General features: G+C 63.2%; 3 protein-coding genes across 4 annotated transcripts; 1 reads left to right on the forward strand and 2 right to left on the reverse strand.

The window, feature by feature from the left end:
- Window positions 1-3,304: 3,304 nt before the first annotated feature.
- Window positions 3,305-7,102, reverse strand: ACY1 (aminoacylase 1). Its single transcript, XM_028518879.2, has 14 exons — window positions 6,991-7,102; window positions 6,204-6,268; window positions 6,017-6,121; window positions 5,615-5,709; window positions 5,269-5,345; window positions 5,088-5,168; window positions 4,932-4,988; window positions 4,584-4,657; window positions 4,449-4,498; window positions 4,173-4,317; window positions 4,005-4,073; window positions 3,817-3,896; window positions 3,627-3,687; window positions 3,305-3,545 (listed from the first exon to the last, which is right to left on the reverse strand). Exons 1-14 carry the CDS (start codon window positions 7,082-7,084, stop codon window positions 3,381-3,383), a joined length of 1,218 nt encoding a protein of 405 aa, XP_028374680.1. The 5' UTR covers window positions 7,085-7,102; the 3' UTR covers window positions 3,305-3,380.
- Window positions 7,103-9,463: 2,361 nt separating this feature from the next.
- ABHD14A (abhydrolase domain containing 14A) lies at window positions 9,464-14,573 on the reverse strand. Its single transcript, XM_028518883.2, is given in 6 exon segments — window positions 9,464-9,796; window positions 9,998-10,233; window positions 11,353-11,468; window positions 11,633-11,678; window positions 11,681-11,843; window positions 14,067-14,573. Coding segments are annotated over 6 exon segments (822 nt in total). The 5' UTR covers window positions 14,145-14,573; the 3' UTR covers window positions 9,464-9,613.
- A 267-nt stretch (window positions 14,574-14,840) lies between these two features.
- Window positions 14,841-19,247, forward strand: ABHD14B (abhydrolase domain containing 14B). Of its 2 annotated transcripts, XM_028518496.2 has the most exons (4): window positions 14,841-15,279; window positions 16,149-16,383; window positions 17,615-17,856; window positions 18,218-19,247. In XM_028518496.2, exons 2-4 carry the CDS (start codon window positions 16,173-16,175, stop codon window positions 18,395-18,397), a joined length of 633 nt encoding a protein of 210 aa, XP_028374297.1. In that variant the 5' UTR covers window positions 14,841-15,279; window positions 16,149-16,172; the 3' UTR covers window positions 18,398-19,247. The 2 variants fall into 2 exon arrangements, with proteins under 2 accessions (XP_028374297.1, XP_035886148.1); XM_036030255.1 differs by lacking the exon at window positions 16,149-16,383 and having other exon boundaries at window positions 15,116-15,279.
- Window positions 19,248-19,941: the final 694 nt, after the last annotated feature.

Genomic DNA, 19,941 nt, shown 5'->3' on the forward strand with positions numbered 1-19,941 from the left:
CTGCTGAAGCGCCCTGCACGCTGGCCTGGGGTGCCAGACTTGGCCACTCGGCGTACCTGGCCGGCGCCTGCTGTCCTGGGCTGGGCTGGTCCCCGGGGGTGGAGGAGAGACTGGGAAGCGCAGCTGCAGCCGGATCCCGCAGAGGTGGGCTTGCTCTGGCCTGGAGTCCGGGAGTGCAGCGGACGTGCCCGGGCCGGGTGGTGGTGAGTGGGAGTGTTGTCCCATAGCTGAAAGGTTGCAGGTTTTACTCCTGGTCCAGGCACGTACGGGAGCCAACCAGTTGATGCTTCTCTCTGCCTTTCAAAAAGCCATGAAAGGATGTTCTCAGGTGAGGGTTTAAAAAAAAATGGAAGGTTTTGGAGAGCTGGGTGTGCATTGGGCAGTCTGCCCCAGTGTGCAAGGGACCTGACCAGGCCCCTGTCTCGGCAGCAGTGAGCAGAGGTTTCGCATGGCGCCCCCAGTACCGGCCCTGGATGCTCCTCTCTGCGCTGAGCCCCGCGGTGGGACGAGACGCCTGCGGATGGGGGGGCGGGAACTCAGGAATTGGAAGGAGAGTGAGCAGGAAAGAAGGCCCGGCCCAGCCTGGTGTAGGAGCTCAGTGGGTGGAACACTGGCCTGTGAACCTAGAGGTGGTGGGTTTGATTTCCGGTTGGGGCACATGCCTGGGCTGCAGGCCAGTCCTCCCCAGCCCAGAGCGTGTGAGAGGCAACCAACCAATCTAAATCTTCCTCCTCTTTCCCATTTCTATAAATAAATAGAATCTTTTTTGAAAGAGCCTGGGGGGCTAACCCACAAGCCACCTCAGGCACCCCAGAGCAAAGGTCGGGTGATCACCCTGACCCAGTATCAGGGTCAGGGTCCCGTACCCTCTGCTCTGCCAGCAGGTGCTGCTGGGCGGGAGGAGCCTTCAGGGTTTGGCCCTGCACCGACTGGGTGCCTCCCCACCTTCCCAAGTAAAGAACGAAGATCAGGATTGTGGGTGAGGCCATGGGGGGCGGGGGTCTACAGAGGGCTCTGGTGGGGCTCACCATTGATCGGTCCCCCAGAACCTGTCGCTGCTGTGGGCGGTGCGGTGCTGCGCACATGCCGCCCTGCTGCAGAGGACCCCGCAGGCCTGAGCGGCCCACCTGCTGGAGGACCGGCGGGAGTCCGAAAGGAAGGGCAGGGCAGGGCCGGTGCCGCCGTGAGAGGGTGGGGAGGCGGGCAGACCCCCGAGGCTGTTGGAGGAGTGCGGACCTGCCCCACACTGAGCACGTAGGGGAGTTACAGACTTCCCCACGTGCGAAATCGGGGGTATGGGTAAAGGTTGTTTTTTTTTTTTTTTTTTTTTTTTTTTTTTTTTTTTTTTTAAGATTTTTATTTTTAGCCCTGGCTGGTGTGGCTCAGTGGGTTGAGTGTCAGCCTGTGAACCTAGAGGTCACCGGTTAGATTCCCAGTCAGGGCACATGCCTGGGTTGTGGGCTAGGTCCCCAGTGGGGATGTGTATGAGGCAACTGGTCAGTGTATCTCTTGCACATGGATGTTTCTCTGCCTCTGTCTCTCCCTTCCCCTCTTAAAAATAAAATTTTATTTTCAGAGGGGAAGGGGGTGGGAGAAGCAGAGAAGTATTGGTGAACTTTTCTCTCGTTACATTGCGTAGTTACCGAGGGGCATGGACCTGGGAGCCCAAGCCGAGGCTGGCTGTGAGAGCAAAGGTATCAGCCAAACGCATCAGAGCTCTTGGGGTCTCCGGCCCTTGGGCCGCCCGAATCAGTGTCTCAGTGACCCCAGCAGGCACGAGCGGGGCAATGCAGCAAAAACAGTGAAAGCTGCCTCTGGGATCTTGGTCCCAGTTGTGGGAGGGGGTGGAGACCTGGTTCACCTGGACAGAGCAGCCAGAGTAGGACGTGCCGTCCAGGGTGGGCGGGACCCCACGCCTCCCTGGCCAGCTCTGCGGAGGCTCCGACTCCGGCCCTGACTGGCCGGCCTGCCCATCCTGGGCAGAGGAGGGCCGTCTCCAGAGACGCCTGGCCACCAGGCCTTTTGGATGCCACAGCCTTGCAGAGCTGGCATCCCTGCCTCAGGCCCTGCAGGCCTGGAGGGAGCTGGTACGCCAGTGGCTCAGGCCAGGGCAGCCCGCCCACCTGGGTGGCAGTTGGCATTTGACTGTCCACCAGCGGATGCTGTGTGGGTGGGAACAGGAACACATGGCAGCAGCCAGTGGGCCGGGTTACGAGCAGTCCAGCTGGTTGCCACACAGACCTGGGCCTGACCGTGTACTGACAGCTGGGCAGTGCTGCAAGGACTGGCTGGGTGGCTTGGCCATGATAATGGGGCACCAGGCCCTTTTGTCCCCGGGCACTAGGGTTATTTACTGGAACCTGCCACGGGCCATTCTCCCTGTTGGGGGCAGTTCCCAGCTCTGGCCAGGGAGGTAATGCCCAGTGCTGAGTGGGGCCGTGTCACCCTAATGCAGCTGCGGCCCGTGGGGACACTGTGAGGACTGGCATGCATACCACTCAAAGAGGAAGGAGGTCGGGGCCGGGTCTGGCGCGTCCCCCCTCCTGGGCACCTTAGGACAGAAAGCATCACCTGTCCACTCACAGGCGCGTGCCGCACGGCCCGGCCAGCTCCCCGGGGCCGCGCGTCCTCTGCCAGCAGAGAGCAGGCCGCGTCTCCCAGGCCCTATAAATAGGCCTTTCCGACCTCAGGCCCTCACACTTGGGGTATCCAGTTCTGGGGAGGCCCTTGTGCCACCACCCAACGAGTGAAATCTCAAGCAGACGCCCCAAGTGACCCAGCCCCAGCCCAGGCGGGGTGTCAGCACACCAGTCTGGGTCCTGGGGAGCGTGGTAGAGAAAGCTGTGACTGATTGTTGGACAGCTTTTTAAAATCGGCCCTTTTTCTTGGGCACATCCGTCTTGTTGCTGTGGCCTCTGTGTCTCCCGTGTGGTCAGCTGGTGACCACACGCGCTACCTCCCTGCCACCGAGGCCCCTGGCTGACCACTGAGGGCGCCTGTGAAAGGGGGGGACACGTGAAACTGTGAGAGCCAGTGCGGGGGCTGGAACGTGGAGACCGTTGCATGATGTGGCCGCCGAGGACCTGCACGCTGGATCCAGGCCCAACACTCCCAGGCCCAGTGGGAATGGGATCCCTCGCCTTGTGGCCGGGTGCAGACCCCCGCCTGGGCGGGGCAGGATGGGCGTGCTGAGTTAAAGGTGGCGGCAGCCTGGGGTGGGCGGCCTGGAGCCCCGGGGACAGTGACAGCCTGTCCCCAGAGGAAGCAACATCCCCGTGCCCGTGCCGTGCATGTCCCTGCTGTGAGTATTTCAGCGGCCCCTGTCCACACACAGACTTTATTGTTGCTCAGGGACACTGGTGGGGGCTGGGGGCGTGGGCTCAGCCTTCACCGGGCAGGGCGGGCACGCTGGCCAGGGCGGGCAGCAGCCGTGCGTATATGTCCACCCCACGGAGGAACACGGCCTCGTGCAGCCGCTCGTCGTGGTCGTGCAGCAGCACAGGTGTGCGGTTCATGGGGGAGAAGCCCAGAGCCGGGACCCCCGCCTGCGGGGGCGAGGAGGAGCCGTTAGGGGGCGGGTCGGCGCCCAGGACCACCCCCTGCCCAGCCCGCTGCAGGCAGCTCACCGCGCGGAGGTAGCGGCTGTCGGTGGAGGCGGGGAAGATCTCCGGCTCCAGAGCGAGGCTCCTGCAGGGGGCAGAGCCTGGTGAGCCGGGGAGGGCAAGGCAGGACTGAAGGGGCGGCGGAAAGCAGAGCGGAAGGAGGCAGCTGGGAGAGAGAGGGAACGCGGAGAGGAGGGCGGACCAGTGCGCTCACATGTCCTTGCAGACCCCGCTGAAGGCTGACCACCAGGGGTCTGAGTCAGTGGTGGATGTCACTCGGGGCTCCGTCCACTTCTGGGGGGAGGCGAAGGACGGCAGGATCAGGACGGGGCTCGTATCCGCCGCTCCCCCAGCACCCAGCACACACCCTCCAGGGACACCCTCCCCACCAGAGGGCGGTACCTGAGCGAACTCGAAGGTGACCCCCTCGCCAGCTGCCTGGCACCAGCCCCGCAGCTGCTCCTCGAAAGCCTACGAGGAGGGAAATCAGTCGACCGCCCAGGCTCCCCCTGAGCCTCGGCAGGACCAAGGACCCGGGCTCCCTCCTCCAAACCCAGGTGGCGGTGGCACCTTCAGGTCTGCATCTGGTGCCAATCGGAAGTCAAAACCGACGCTCATGGTGGCCGGCACCACATTGAAGGCTACGCCTCCCTCTAGCTTAGTCAGGTTCACGGAGGTCACGGCCCCCAGCTTCAGGTGGGGGTTTGACTGCAGCCTGCAGCGAGTGGGGGGACAGGGACGGGGCAGCGAGGGGACGACAGATAAAAACAGGCTCGAGGACGTCCCTCCAGTCTGGCACAGCCCACCCCCCCCACCCGGGTGCCCGCCCCTCCCGGCCCGCCTCACCTCCGCCTCTCCTCCTCCCGGAACGCTAGGACGGAGCTCGCGACCTTGTGCTGGGAGGGTGAGGGGTCAGGTGTGGCAGAGGCCCCAGGACAGAGCCCCGGGGACCCCCGAACCCCCACCCCGAGAGCCACCCACCAGCTTCTCGGCAGCGGTGTCCTCAATGAACCTCGAGCCGTGGCCGGGCTTCCCGGTGCACGTGACCTGCACCCCTGGGCGGGTCAGGGAAGGGGGCGACTTCAGCGTGGGAGACGCCGGGAAGGCGCTCGGCCCCAGGGTGGGCCTGCCCCTCATGCCGGGCTCCTCTGGCAGGGCTCTGCCCTCGCAGAGCGCACAGCGAGCTCTGGGCGAGGGGCTGGTCGCCGCCCCCAGAAGCTCGGGAACCGGAGGCCCGGGCAGGAAGGGGCCGGGAGGCAGAGGCCCTGGGCTCCCTCCTGGCCTAGTCCTCGGCCTGCACAGTGACCCCTCCCTCCAAACCATACTCACACCAGGAGCTCCGCTCACTGTAGAAGACGGTGAAGGCCTCAGTGGGGTTGGCCAGGCCTGAGGGGGCAGGAAGGGGGTTCGGAGGTGAAGTGGCTCAGCCCCCCTGCAGGCTCCTTACCCCCTGCTGGCCACTCAGCGGCCCGCCGCCCCGCTCACCCTCGTCCAGGGCGAAGCCAGCCCTCAGGGCCTTGAACTCGGGCCGCTGTACGAACAGGTCCATGCCTCGGTGACCCCAATCTCCTCATCTGTAAAAGCAGCAGGGACGTGTGATGAGAGGGCTGTTCCCCCAACACACCCTCCGTCTCCCTGGAGGTGCCTGTCCCCGAGCCCCTCCTACCAGGCACAAAGGTCATGTGTATGGTTCTGGGGAAGTGGCGGCCCTCCGCCTTCAGCCTCCTCACAGCCTCCAGGTACCTGAGGGGCGGTAAGAGGGCGTAAGCCAGGCGCTGAGGGAGCCACCAGGTGCTTGGGCCAGCAGGCCGGCGCCGAGGGCCCTGGGCCCTGCTCTGCCGAGGCCTGGCAGGGGACTCGGGAAGCCCTGTCCCTGTCTCCCAGCTACTGCCCAATGTCAGGGGTCGAGATGCTCCCCAGCCTTGAGGCCCTCCAATCCCAGCTCTGGTGCTGGGTCATCCCAATGGGCCGGTGGGACACTGGGGGCGGGCCTGGGGACGGGGGACACTCACTGGATGCTGACACACTTCATGTCCTGGGCACCCCGGGCGTAGATGTAACCCTCGGCATCCTTGAAGGCCTCGAAGGGGTCATGACTCCAGCACTCCTGGGGGCGGGGGTGGGAAGGGCGCCCCGAGCCCCCAGTTCAGTCATCGCTCCTCCGTGCTCAGCTGCGGCCCCGCCCGGGGAGCCCACCGGAGGGCTGCCGGGTGGTGGTGAAGGGGGCAGGAGAAGGCTGGGGAGGGCGGTGGGCAACCACCCCCATCGCCGCGTCCCACCCTGGGCAGGAGACGGCTGCCGGGCAATGGCTGCTCCAGTGCAGTGACGCCAAGTGAGGCTGAGCGTCGGACGGAGGCCGGCTCGTCCTTGTCCCCTGCACCACATCCCACCCTTCCCGCCCCCGGCACACGCACCTTGAAGACAGGCACCACGTCCGTGTGAGAATTGAGCAAGACGGAGGAGAGCGTGGGGTCGGTGCCAGGCCAGCTCAGCACGGTCACCACGAAGCCAGGCGCCACCTGCAGGGGCAGGCGGGAGGCTCAGTGCAGGGCAGCGGGGTGTGCCAGGGCTGCCCCACCCCACACGGGGCCCCGGGCTCACCTCCACTTTCTGACAGCCCAGGCCCAGCTGGCGGCCTCTCTCCTCAAGGAAGGCCACGGCAGCCCCTGTGGACAGGGGGCGTCTTGGGGCTGCTGCTGCCTTCCCAGGACGCCCCCGGCCCAGGCAGAGCACGGGGGCACAGCCGGAGAGGGGGGCAGACCCCCACATGGGCTGCTGCCTCAACACTGTCCCACACCCCTCAGAGACACCTGCGTTTCTGCTCCCAGGGAAGCAGGTACTTTTGGCCAATCAGTGACCCTGTGTAGAAGGCCAGGGGGGAAGGCCAGGGTTGGAAGCTGGTGTTACTGTCGCCCTTAAACACGGGAAACGAGTCCAGAGCCAGGAGAGTCACCCAGCACCTCCCAGAGGGAAAACCACAGCAGGAGTTTGGACCCACGCACATGGGTTCCCAGCCACCGAGTTTGGCTCCAAGAGGGCTTCCGCCTTTGTCCAGCCCCAGCAGACTTCTGGAGCCTTCCTCTTCCAAGTGGTGTCCCTGTCTCCCCTCCCCCATCCTCAAGCCCAGGGGAGGGAGGGAAAGTTGTTTCTTAACTAGCCACCAGGAGCAACTTGGAAGAACAGCCTTGGCAGGAAAGGGCCCTTCTCAGTCTGGATGGGCTTGTGAGCAGCCTGTGGATTCGGGGAAGGGCTGGCGGGGCCGAGGCACCACTTAGGGCAGCAGAGCGGCGCTCAGCCGGGTGTTGGGAAGTCCGAGCCCGGTTTAAAGCTCAGTCCCCGCTCCTGCTGCCGCCCCCACCTACAGTCCCCGGAACCCCGGCGTTCTCACCGTAGTCGGGCTCGGGATGGACGGTGCGGATGCGCAGGTACCGACGGAAGAGCGTCACGGACGGGTGCTCATCCTCGCGACCCTCGCTGGCCATGGCGCTGCGCGTGGGGAGCTGCGGGCAAAGCGAGTGGCTGCCTACCCCTCCCGGCCGCTGGACGCGCCACCTGCGCACGCCCCGCCCCCAGGGTGGTTCCCCGCACGCCCTGCTGGGAGCGGACACCCTGTTTCGGAGCCCCAGTAGTTTCAGGCGCTATGCTGGTCACTTTGAACGCACTTCCTTATTTTAGCCCCCCAAGAGCCCCATGCAGTTGTGCCTCTGGAAGCCCGCTCGGCAGAGGAGAGAGATCGCCGAGGCTCAGAGAGGCGCAGGGACAGCCAGAGAGTAGCAGAAGCAGGTCTGAACCAGACGTTGGATCCCGCCGTCCTCCTCAAAAAATTTCTCCCCGGTTGTCCGGATTTCATGCCAGGGAGCCCCAGATCCCCCTACCCCTCTTCAAGGCCCGCCCCCCCCCCCACCTCGCTCTCCTTTCAGCACCCGCCTGAAACCGTGAGCCGGACACAGGGTCCTGCGAGGTCGCAGGCTCAGATCAGTCCCAGCCCAGCACGTGGCTGGACCGGAATCGCGGGGCGGAACCGAAAACTGCGAGTGCCAGGGTCTCCTCCCGCCCTTGGTTCCAGCCTCCACCCAGTAACCCCAGGCTCGGACCTCGGACGCTGCCCAGGAGCCACCGCCTCCGCCGCTAGCGGCCCGCTGCTGCGGCCTACGAGCTCCCGGCGGGCTCGGCTTCCACAGGCCCCCGCCCGCCTTGGAGGACACGCCCCCTCCGGGCCCCGCCCCCGGAGGGCGTTACTTTCCGCAGCCTCCGGATTGGACCGGAAGAGACGGGGACGGTACCGAGGCCGCAGCTGGGTCCTTCCGGCGCTGGCCCTGTCCGCCCTCTGCCGCGCCCTGCTGGCTCGGCTCCGTGGGTGGAGAGGGGACCGGTTAATTTTTCCCCCAGCCTGCGAGCTCCGGGAGCCTGGCCCGCCTGCCCGCCGGAGTACGTCCCCGGTCGGGGCAACGAACACACGCCGGACTACGTGCCACGAATGAAGGAAACAGGGGTGCGCAGGGGCACGGTGACCGCGGGCTGATCGCGGAAACCAGCCGCAGCGAGGGCCAGTCTGACAGTGTGCATCCGTGGGCATGACCACGTGTCTGACAATACATGCGTGAGAGGGTGGTGGGGTGTGACAGCCGCTGTGTGACAAAGGATGTCACGGCGAGAGGATGTACTCGTGTGCTGTATGATAGTGTCAGAGGCGGAGAAACTCTCCAAGCAGGTGGCACACGTGACTGCCCCGTGCCAGGCTCCCTGGGTCGCCCGCAGCCACCAGAGAGGGAGGCTAAAGACACAGGTGTCTCACTGGCCACCCACGGGCAGCACGCAGGTGTAGCTGCTCACTAATGCGCCGTGTGCCCGGCTGCCCTTTGTACCTACTCTCAGCCAGCTCTGCCCCTGCTCCAGGGGCTGAGTCAGCTTGGGAGGGGCAGGATTAAAGACTTTAACCTCTGGGTCCATCCCAACCCTCCTAGGGTTTAAGTGTGGGCTGCTGACCCACACATACCCCAGGGGCAAGCAGGCCCGGTGGTTCACCAGTAATGCCATGTTAATTGTTAAACCACACTCTCCACCCCCACCTCTGCTCATCCTGCTCCCTTGGGCCACAGACCCTGCATTTCTGATGGACTCAGCTCACTGCCAGGCCCTGGGTGGCCACCAATCCCGGCAGTCATGCGGCGGGAGAAATACCACCCCTCCCCCAGCCCTGTGCGGCTGAGAGCTCCACACACCCGGACTCGTCCAGTCCCAAAGCCGCCTTCTGAGCTGGGTGTTACTATTGATGGGGGAACTCAGAGTTAAAGATTTTAGCCTTAGCTCTAGTTGATAGGCTTAAGTGATTAATGCGTGCGGAAAGCTGTATTACAGAAACTGGGATGCCCTCAAGCAATTCAGGAGGGAATTGTTGATCTGCAGAAAAAGAAGTCCTAGGAAGATTGCTGTCGGACTGCAACTTTTCTCCTGTTCACCTTTTTTCCCAAACCCCTTTCTTCTTATGAAAAGGCCAGCCTGAGATGAAATGTTAAGATGGTTTTTGAGGGCCCATAACCTGCTGTCTTCTCAGGTCACGGCGTCTGAATAAAGCACCTGTAAGGATTCAATCCCCGTGTCTGGTTATTGGTTCTGGTATAGACAGGCAGCACGAACGCCGATTTTTCCGGTTTCACTATCCTGTCCATTTTACAGATGAGAAAACCGAGTCACAGTAGGGAGGGCAGCTAGGAAGTAGTAGCCCGTGTCCGTAGCCTCCCCTGGCTGCTGGAGCCTTCCCCCAGCTCCCAGCCCGGAGGCAGCCCCACAGTTGCATCCCCCCGCCGCCCTCCCCACCCTCCCCCGACACAGCAGCACCAGGAAACAAGATCCGTCACTCCTTGGGCATGACAAACACGCTTTTATTTATTGTACCTGTGAGATGAAATGAGAGGTCCTGCCTGGGCCTGGCCCTCTGGCCTCGGCCGTCTGGTCCCAGGGGCCTCCCTGCTGAGGGACTGGTCCAGATCCTCCAAGCTAAGCGGGCGAGCTCAAGGCAGGTGGTCAAGGAAGGCAAGGAGGACAAGGTGGAAGTCTTTCGGCTTGTGGAGGTAGCAGGCGTGGCCTGCGTCGTGCAGCTTCACCACGGAGTGGTTGGGCAGGTGGCGGAGCTGCCGCAGTGACTCCCGAGCCAGGATACGGTCCAGTTCCCCGTACAGGATGAGAGTCGGGGTCTGCAGGGCAAGGTGAGGGGCTGTGAGCCTGCAGCCTGCAGGGGGACCGGCCCTCAAGCCGTCCCCTTAGGGAGTCTTCCCCCAAACACCCATCTTGTCCATCCAGATCAGGGGTGGGGCCGTGTGTCCTCCAAGTGGGACCTGAGTCCTTTACCCTGTGTGACAGGGAGCCAGCACCTTTGGAGACCCTCCTCCCAGTACCTTCACCGCCCAGAACTGTTCCTGGGTGTAGTTCTGTGTGGAGGCAGGCGCGATGGGCACGAATCCGTGCAGCTGGCGGTGGTCTCGCATCAGGAAGGGCAGGGCATAGCGGCCGCTCAGCGAGGGGCTCACCAGCACGGCATTCTGCACCTCCAGGTCCCGCAGCGCGCGCCCCAGCAGCTCGGCCCGCCCCGCCTCTGTGCTGGCCTCCTTTGAAGGCGCTGAGTTCCCAAAACCTGGGAGCGGCAGGAGGCACCGGCTGAGGGGGGCTGGGAAGGAACTCGGGACTTCTGCCCACCATGGTGGGGGACAGGGGTGGGGAGTGGTGGAACACGGCACACGCTACCCTGAATTTGTGTGTGTGTGTGTGTGTGTGTGTGATGTCATAGGCCTGCCAGAAAAACATCTCTCATTCGTCCTATTGGCAAAACTAAAAAAGACCGACAACATGCAGAGTTGGGGGAGGTGTGCGGACATGGGCACTTCTACCATGACTGATGGGAGGGTAAGCCCGGACAGCGGTTTTGGAGGGTGAGGTGATAATAATTGTCAGAATGCGAAAGATGAGTGTCCCTTCACCCATCAATTGTCCTCGGCAGCCACCCCACAGAAGTGGTCGCCTGCAGGCTCAAAGAAGCACGCCCAGAGATGTTCTGGCTTCTGTGCCCACGCACTTCAACTGACCCCGAGAACCCCAAGTCAGCCCCCGTATCCGCCAGCAGAGGGATGGCCAGACAGAAGCCGTCCGTCTGTCCCAGGGCACACACTGCAGGCAGGAGGGCCGCGGTGCCTGGCATGACCCACGGACGTGGTACAGGGGAGGGGACCGGGCTGCAGACCGGCCCGCGGGGCAGGCAGGGCACCGATGGTGTTTGCAGCCCCCATCACGCCCTCCTGCATGTGCTCTGTACCCCTAAGGCTCTGGCTCCCCAGAACTGCTGGGTGAGAGAGGGAGGGGACTGTGGCTCAAGTCACTGCGGGCATCGCTCTTGTTCCATTTTCTTAATGACAAGAGCAATAACACAAATCATCAGACAGCTAAAAAACCCAAACGCTCCTGGTTTGTCATAAAAAAGATGGTGAGCTCTCCCCATGCAACCCAGGGAGGCCAGGCAGGTTTTGCTTGGCGACATGCCACAGTCCATACAGATTTACAAGGTGAAAATAAAGGCACAGACCTTTCACGTAGCCACCTTGTACCTCGACCGGCCACTGCTCGTCCACACTCTGGGGTCCAGATGCCCCCCGGCCACGTCTTGAGGCTTTTCTACCCCGCTAAGGCCCCCGCCAGGAAGGTGCCCCCTCGGACCTGCTGCACCCTGCCCACCCCCAGACCCTGGGGCAGGGGCTCTCACCTGGGAGGTCAAGGGCCACAGCCCGGTAGCCCCTCTGCGCCAGCAGCTGCAGCGTGCCCAGCTGCTCCCACGTGTGGGAGTTAAAGGCTTTTCCGTGGAGCAGTACCACCTCCGCCCTGGGGGCGCACAGGGCAGGGTGGGTCCTGCGGGTCTGGCGGTGGCCCGCTTTCTTTCTAGGCTTCTCCCACTGCCCTCCTGGGCACCCCAAGTTGAGCCAGGGTCCCACACAGGCACTCCCTCGGGCCTGGGCCTTCCACTGGACCCTGAGGTCAGCACCCACCTGCGTGCCCGGTGGAGTGGGAGCACCTCTCGGTAAAAGATGGGGAGTTGCCAGGAGTGAGACCAGCCAGGATGGTGACATTGGGGTCCCCCCAGAGCCAGGAGGTCTGCTCTGGGGGGCCCGGCAGCCCCACGTACAGCAGCAGCATGAGCAGCAGGCCCAGGCCCAGCAGGGCTGTCTGGGGCCGGCTCATGGAGGCCTGCACCACCGTCTGGGGGGAGGAGAGGGAGAAGGCTGGGGTGGAGGCTCCACGAGGCCCGGGGGCCCCATCCCCAAACCCCACCCAGAAGGCCCCAGCAGAGGGAAAGCTCGGCCTTCACCCTTTGCCCTGCTCCAGGCAAGGGCCTGAGGGTTCACGCCGAACCGCTCCACACGCCAGGGCAGCGGTTCGGGCACCCCGCTGCATGAGGAGCACCTGAGATGGCCCCTGGCACCCAGCACGCCCAGTGGCCACGACTATCATTGTGCTGGCCAAGACCACTTCCCTTCATGGAGCCCTCAGATGCCAGGCCCCGTGCTTGGCCTGTCACCTATGAGGGCCCATGACTTCACACAGGAACACGGGGGAGCAGGTATGATTACAGGTCTGTTACACACGAGGGGACTGAGGCCCAGGGAGGTGGATCCTCTTGTTCAAAGTGCAGGGTGCTAGCAAGCAGGGGAACAGGGATTTGAACCCAGGGCGGGGCTCCTAACCGCTGGGCCACACTGGGTTTGCCAAGGAGAAAAGCTCGGGGCTGGGAGGTGATGGACGAACCAGACCTTGCTGGCGGAACAGCGATGGTGAGGGTCGCCAGAAGTGGAAGGCTCCGTGTGGAGAGGCCCCCCCATGAGAACATGTTTGGAAATGGTTCTTGTTATCACACTGCATTCGATAATGCGAAAATCAGAGTGTGTTTTACCATCGATGGGAGCTTGTGCTTGTCCAGCCAGCTGATGTGAGGTGGGAGGAGGGTGCATGGGGGATCTGGAGGAGAAGCGGGGGCACGCAGGGTGGCGGTGCAGGCAGGGACAGCCTGAAGCCTGGAGAGATGAATGCCACCCCCAGCTTCACGTCAAGTGACCTGCCCCATGGACTCCTCCAGTCCAGGTCCTTTGCCAGCCCAGGGGACAGACCTCAGGGCCAGGACCCAGACAGGGATGAGCCAGAGCTTTGAGACTTTGCTCTGCCACTTCCTGGCCACGAGTCTTCAACGGGTCGGTAAAACAAGGAGGATACCCCCGAGGCTGCCGCTCCATGCTGCACCCCCTCCCAGCCTGCCGTGGGATTTCCCCAGCACAGCGGACTTGACCTGGGGCTGGCCTGGCGTCACTTCTTGGGCCTAGGAGGGGCACCCCTGCTTGTCCCCAGATTTCAGTAAACATCTCTTTACTGAGTGCCACCTGGGCATCAGCCCCAGCTAGGAACTGGGGACTGGACTCCAGCCCCACCTACCTCTCTTGGGATATTTCCCAAATTCCCACCCCAGGCTCCCAGGGCAGGTGGTGACCCAGGAGCTGAGCCGGAGGAAGGCGCTTCTCCCTTCTTTCAGACCAGAACAGTCTCTAATGAGGCCTCCGCCGCGATTGGCTTAAGTTCCCAGTAGAGAGGGATTCGGCGCTGGCCCCTCCTGGCAGTGAGGACGAGGCCCCTTGGACGCCTCTCCCGGTAGGGAGGGGCGGGGCTTCGGCTGTTGCCTTGGCAACCCAGGAGGCCGGAGCACGAGACAACCTTGCCCTGCCAGTAGCAGGCAACCAGGTCTAGCTGGGTGCTGGGGCTGGGGCTGAGGGTGGAGAGGTCCCAGCTTAGGTCTTTCACACGCGTCGACAATGGCACACGCATGCACACAAACATTGAGTTTTGTCCTCACCCACTTTTTCTTTGCACAAGCTATTCCCTGCACTTAGCATCTTATTTGGCGCTGGCCTGTGCCAAATCGATCCCCAAAATACACGCCCTCAAAACCATGCACACCGCCAGGCACCGGGAAGGCAGGTACACAGACATACACACACGGCTTCGAAATCACGTGCAGACCCTCAGACTTCAAGCACACCGTCATACACAACAATCCTAAAACTACCCACGCACACAAAAAATACACGCGCACAGGCGGACGCAGACACACACAGACCCTCAGAAATACACACGTAGGCGCGCAGCTAGTACACACCCTCAAAACCACATACACACAGGAACATACACAGTAGACATACAGACAACAAGCGGGCGGACAGACCGACACCCTCCACACAGGCATACAGAAACACTGACACCGAGATCCCCAAGAACACACGCAAAAGCGCGCGTGCACAGCACACGGGCACGCGCACACTCGCTGCCCCCAGCGCCCGCCCCTCCCGCAGGACTCTGCCCAGGGCGCCGGGGCAAGGGGCGGAGCAAGGGTGGCCCGTCCCCGGGCACCCTGCTGGCCTCCTCCCCAGGGACACTCACCGGGCGGACTGAGATAACCCGGCCAGCGGGGCGGGCCCCGCCCACGCGGAACCAGCAGCCAAACAGCCCCGCGACCATGGCGCTGCCTCTCTGCGGGCTCCGGCCGGCACTAGGCGGCGGAGAGCGCGGCCACCGCGGCGCGCTTGCGCAGTCCGCAGTCGCAGGCCTTGTGCCTAGTAGCGGAGTTGGAGTGGAACTGGAGGCGGCGCCGCGGCAAAGCCCGCAGGCCCGGCCTCCGCGCCCCCGTCCGGATTTTTAAAATTGTTTTAGGCCTGACAGCCAGGGGAGAGCCACCCAGCTCTCCCCACCACAGCGTCTCCACCCTCTTCAGCCTCTCAGTCTGTAAAGTGGGGTTCCGTATAAGGGTTGTCTTAGGGCGTCAGGACCCGCCAAGCCTGCGTCTGGCAGGGAGGCTTCGCCGTGTGGTACACGGATACAGACAGTACCGCTGTGCAGCTCGGCCCCAGCGCTTCCCTGACCTGACAAATACACACACGCACTCGGTCAGGGCCCAGGGTGGCCTCTGGGCTCCTTCGGCATCTCCTTATGACACCTGTCCTATTGAGCGATGTGTGGCCGAAGTCTGCTCTGTCCCCAGGCTCAGGCACCGCGCGATGGCCCGGCCTGGCACCGAGAGTCTGGGCGGAGCGTGCAGGACGAGCTGCATGGCTCTCTTTTATTGGCACCTTGTTTGGTAGGCGACTTCATATCCGTTCTACAGGGAAGGTCAAGGGGCTCGGAGGCGTTGGGAAAAGGCTCCCAACGATCAAGGCTACCTGGCTGGGCACTGGCAGAACCTTGTCCTCAAACCTGTGGGGCCTCAACTGCAAGCCTGGCGCACAGCTCTGGGCCTCGGCAGTCCAGGCTGCGATGGGGGAGGAGGAGAGGAGGGCGCGGCAGGGACGTGACTCCAAAGGAACCCTCCTCCTTACGCCGCGCCTTGTGCACGTGGGGCAGGTTGCTGAGGGTCTTGGGAAAACATTCAGTCCGGTGCTTGGGGTATGTGGGGCTGACGGGCTTGGGGAAACTGAGGCCGCTAGGAGAAGAAAGATGGACTTTGCAGGTACTGTGGCCAAAAGAGGTCGCCCCAGAGCACGGCCTGGCCTTATCCCTGCTTCCCCGTCCCCGCCCCTCCCAGTCTCCCCACCCCGCGCCCCATTCGCTCCCAGGACTTGCCTGCCTCCAGTCTGCGCGAACCCTCGCAGCTCCCCAGGTATCTATCTGCCCTGCGCCCCCGACCCTCTCCCCCTGTCCAGTTAGAACCCCCACCTACGCCTAGTTTCTCTTCTCACTCGGTTCCCCAGACCCCCTCCCTCGGGTCTGCCCCCACCCCTTCCGTGTGAGCCCTACCAGGCCCTGCGAGCCAGCACGGAGGTCCTCGGAGGGGACAGAGCGAGCCCTGGCGGCGCGCGTTGCCGCGCCCCTGATCGCGGCGTCAGCGCGCTGAGCACCCCGCGTCCCTTGCCGGCGGGAACTCCAAAGCCTTTCTCGGTTGAGCGCTCCGGTTTCCGCTTCCAGAAAACGGGTGTTTTACTCCAACCCCGACCCCCTCCTGCCTGCGGTGCCAAACTAGGGCCCGTAACTGTGCCTTTAAGAGCAAGGGGTTGATGAGCAAACTAATCAGCTACTTAACGTTGCTTGAGCAGCTACCGTGCTTGGTGGTACTAAGTGCTAGGCCGGCCCGGAGCGTTTTACACCCGCGGCCTCATTTAATGCCATCAACCACCTAGGAGCAAAGAACTATTGTATTCTCTCCATTTGCATTAAAGGATACCAGTGAGAAAACAATAGTCGTAATGGGAACCTCCTGTATTGAGTTCTTGCTACACCCTTCCTTGCTAATTCCTTTTTGTTAAACTTGTTAATTCTTGATGTAGGCTTTAATGCCCCGCATTCAGGTGAGGAAACTGAGGCCCGAGGCTGCACCATTAAGTGAGCGGCACGCCCTCGTGTCCCTCGCCCTGAAGCGCGTTCCTAGAGTTCTGGGAGCCTCTGGGTGGCCTGGTTGCTGTTCCCCGGCCCAACCTTGCCGCCCCACCTGGGCAGCTGTTCCGTGGCTCACCGCCCAGCCTTGCCCCGCAGGTGCTGCGCCCGCACGGTGGTGGCATGGCAGGCGTGGAGCGGCACGAAGGCACCTTCCAGGTGCAGGGCCAGAGCCTCTTCTTCCGCGAGGCCCGGCCGGGCGGCGGGCAGGCCGCCCGCTTCTCCGTGCTGCTGCTGCACGGGATCCGCTTCTCCTCCGAGACCTGGCAGAACCTGGGCACGCTGCTCACGTTGGCCCAGGCTGGCTACCGGGCTGTGGCCATCGACCTGCCAGGTACTTTCTGGGCAGGCCTTTGGGCAAGGGTGGTGGGGACCTCCTTGGGGGCCTGGAAGGACTTAGCCAGGCTGGGCCACAGTGTGCACTGCAAGGACCCTCAAGATTCTCTAGTCTGGACCTGGATGCCGTCTGGACACTGCCCGGCTGCTCCAGCTGTTGCCTGGGGCAGTGTCTCCGAGCCTGTGTCTCCTCATCTGTAACGGGAGATGGCCACACTCCTGCCGCTGGGGACTGGCTCTAGAGACTCGTGACGTCACCACCGGCCTGTTGTGGTCAGCACCTGACCTAAAAATGGCCGCTCAGCCAGTTGGAAGTGAAGTATTTTGACAGAGCCATAACCATAGGTTCTGCTGGAAACCCTGAAGAGTGAGGCTGAATGTCCTGGTGGCTTTGGGAGTGGGGCAGGGTCCTGTGGGTGGCTAAGCCACCAGCCATGATCCCGGGGAAGAAAGCCCTAAGCTGGGTTAGGCGAGGCAGGGGCAGCCCCAGATTGCCGCCAGTCACAATAACCTGGACGGGCTGGCCCTAGCCCCTGGTGCCAAGTGTGGCAGGGACCCTGGCTGACCTGCTCTCCTCTCCTCCCCTCTGGCTGAGGCTGGTACAGTTTCAGTGCCCAAGTGTGGGCCTCAGGGTCCCGAGGGACTGGTCCAGACCGGCTGAGCTTCAAGGCTAAAGTCTTGAGCCAACCTTCCCAGGGAAGGTCGGGATTGGCTGATCGGAGGGGAGGTGTGTGTGCAGAGCCCGCCCCTCAGCCGCTGCTCTCAGGGCACGCCCACTGCCATCCCTGGGACAGGTGCCCCTGAGCAGTTCACGTACTTTTCACAATCTTGAATGGCAGATACTTCTTTTTCTCCCTCCCTCCGATGGGGAAACAGAGCAGCGGAAAGGGCTGAGGGGACCTTCCCAAGATCACACAGATAGTAAACGGAAAATGGGGACTTGGGCTCAGCTGTGTTGGACTTCGGGGCCTGATTCTTCCCAGCACACTGTACCGCTGGGGGGGACGGGCACAGACCCCAGGGACGTGCCCATGCTTCAGGTGCTGTCATAGCAGGGATACGACAGATCTAGGCTGCTGTAGGGGTCAACTCGGGCATATGGCATGTTGCAGAACCTGGCACAGGGAGACTGACGACCCAGGAGGGCTTCCTGGAGGAAGGGACCCTTTCGCTCTCATTTTCCCACACATGGCCCTTGTCTCCTCTCTCCCACACCTAAATCCCTGCAGGGCTGGGGCACTCCAAGGAAGCAGCAGCCCCTGCCCCTATTGGGGAGCTGGCCCCCAGCAGCTTCCTGGCAGCTGTGGTAGATGCCTTGGACCTGGGCTCCCCGGTTGTCATCAGCCCGTCGCTGAGTGGCATGTACTCCCTGCCCTTCCTCACGGCCCCCGGTTCCCAGCTCCGGGGCTACGTGCCAGTGGCCCCCATCTGCACGGAGAAAATCAGCACTGCCGAGTATGCCGGCGTGAAGGTACCCCTGTGTGGGAGGCCGAGATGCCCCTGCCGAGAGTGAGGAAGACTCCCTCTTGGGGCCTTTCCTTTTCTGGGGGGCGGGGTCGCCACAGGGTAGCTTTTGGGGGGAGTTCAATCACCACCCTCCACCCTTCCGATTAACTGTGCAGATTCCCGTGCCTAGCCTTGTGCTGACCTGTGTGCCGGGACAGACACTGATCTACACCTCTGTCCCTTGGGAGTGCCCCCCCCACTTCACCCCACCGGGCCAGCTTGTCTCTCCCCCATTTGGGGCGACCCCAGGGAAAGGCTGAGTGATGGAAAGGCTGGAGCTGGTGTGGCAGATCCCTGTTGACCCCACCTCCCTTTCCCTTCTCCAGACCTCAGCTCTTATCGTCTATGGAGACCAGGACCCCATGGGTCAGACCAGCTTTGCGCACCTGAAGCAGCTGCCCAACCACCGGGTGTTGGTCATGGAGGGGGCAGGGCACCCTTGTTACCTTGACAAACCGGAGGAGTGGCACGCAGGGCTGCTGGATTTCCTGCAGGGGCTGGCGTGAGGCCCAGCCCTGCCGCTGAGGGCGGCCTGCTTGCCGGGCTGGGGCTTTCTCTCTCCCTCCCTCCCTGCACACCTAACAGGTGTATGTGTGTGTGTGTCTGTCTAGGTGCTTGTCTTTCTGGGCCTGTCTGTCTTTTCCTCTTTCTCTTGCAGTGACACACTGAGGAGGTGAAATTAAGAGAAAAAATTCAGGAATCAAGGGCCGGGACCTGGTGGAGGGTAACCTGTTTAGATGAGCTTCTCCTACAGGCTGCCCTGCTCTGCTCTCTCCTTCCGCTGCTCTGCCCAGTCGGCCCCTCCCACCTCCTCCTTGGCTGCCCTGCAGAGCACTCGCAGCCCCTACCTGGCCTCTCAGGCCACAGATGCATACATGCCCACATGCATGCGTACACATGTTCCCAAACATGGCCCAACCGCACAGGTACACGCCCCTGACATGCAGGCTCGGGTGCAGCTTCACATGGCATGCAGACACCCGTGCATGCATGTGCTTTCACACAAGCACTTGTACAGGCACCGTGCCCTCCCAACCATGCAGCACCCCAATGTCTGGGAAAGTGGGGGCCCCAGGGACCGATCCTTGCAGGAGGTCCTCTGCAGGGTTTAGGGCGAGGCCTGCCCTGAACTCCACTCACCCACAGGTCGCAGCTGACTCCCGATCAGAAATGTCCCCCAAAGGAGAGGGCCACCCCTTTGACCCTCAGCTTTCCCTGCTTCCCCTCTCATTCTGGGTGCTCCACCCTCCCCCGTTATTGGGCCCGGGTCTTCACAGCCGAGCTTCTTTCCTGCTTCGAGGCTGGGGGAGGCGCGGAGGAGAGTGGAGGTCGGCAAAATAAAGTCATGCAATTAGACCCCCGGGCTCTTGCTGTCTCCAGAGCGTCGCCCCGCCCCGCCCCTCCTCCCTGGGACCGCCGCCGCCGCCCCTCCCCCACCCTGGCGGGACCAGATGGTCCCCCTGCCCTTTGTCCACCAGGCCAGATGGAGGGGAAGGGAGATTGGATTCCCCTCCCCACCCCCACACACCCAGGTGCCAAGAGACTCGGCTGCGGGGGGAGGGGGAGGTCAGTGGGACCGGGCTGAGCCGATTACAGAGGAGAGGGGGAGACAGATTTGCGGGAGGCGGGGGCAGCGGCAGAGGCTGCTGTGGGGGAAGGAAGGGCCTTCGAATAACCAAGCCTCCGCCTACGCTTACCTACACCCCACCGGAGTACTCAGTCGCGCGGCCTCCCTTGCGACCCTAGCCCCCAAAAGAATTCTGGGGGTGGCTTTGAGGGAGCCCTAGGCGGGATGCCGGGCTCACACTGTTCTCAGGCCCCTCCTCCGGCTGGTCCGGAAACCTGTCCTGGGCGGACGAGGGCCGGGCCTCGCGGAAGCCGTGGGTGGCCGAGGGGTGCAGGTCTTGGTGGGCCGGCGCCCCACGCAGGGGTAGATGGCGCGGAGCAGGAAAGCGGGGAACCTGAGCCGGAGGGTGGAAGCCCGACTTCCCAGCGACCCGAGCAGGAGCTGGACAGCCCGGGGGCTGGCGGCGGGGAGGAGGCCGGGGTG

The sequence above is a fragment of the Phyllostomus discolor genome, chromosome 7, assembly GCF_004126475.2.
Source record: "Phyllostomus discolor isolate MPI-MPIP mPhyDis1 chromosome 7, mPhyDis1.pri.v3, whole genome shotgun sequence".
Classification (NCBI taxonomy): domain Eukaryota; kingdom Metazoa; phylum Chordata; class Mammalia; order Chiroptera; family Phyllostomidae; genus Phyllostomus; species Phyllostomus discolor.

Coding starts and splice junctions, on each gene's coding strand:
- ACY1 (XM_028518879.2), bottom strand. CDS start 7,084: ATGGCCAGCGAGGGTCGCGAGGATGAGCACCCGTCCGTGACGCTCTTC. Junction 6,269..6,990: donor CCATCCCGAGCCCGACTACG/GTGAGAACGCCG, acceptor CCCTGTCCACAG/GGGCTGCCGTGGCCTTCCTT. Junction 3,688..3,816: donor AGCGGGGTCTGCAAGGACAT/GTGAGCGCACTG, acceptor TGCCCCCTGCAG/GAGCCTCGCTCTGGAGCCGG.
- ABHD14B (XM_028518496.2), top strand. CDS start 16,173: ATGGCAGGCGTGGAGCGGCACGAAGGCACCTTCCAGGTGCAGGGCCAG. Junction 16,384..17,614: donor TGTGGCCATCGACCTGCCAG/GTACTTTCTGGG, acceptor AAATCCCTGCAG/GGCTGGGGCACTCCAAGGAA. Junction 17,857..18,217: donor CCGAGTATGCCGGCGTGAAG/GTACCCCTGTGT, acceptor TCCCTTCTCCAG/ACCTCAGCTCTTATCGTCTA.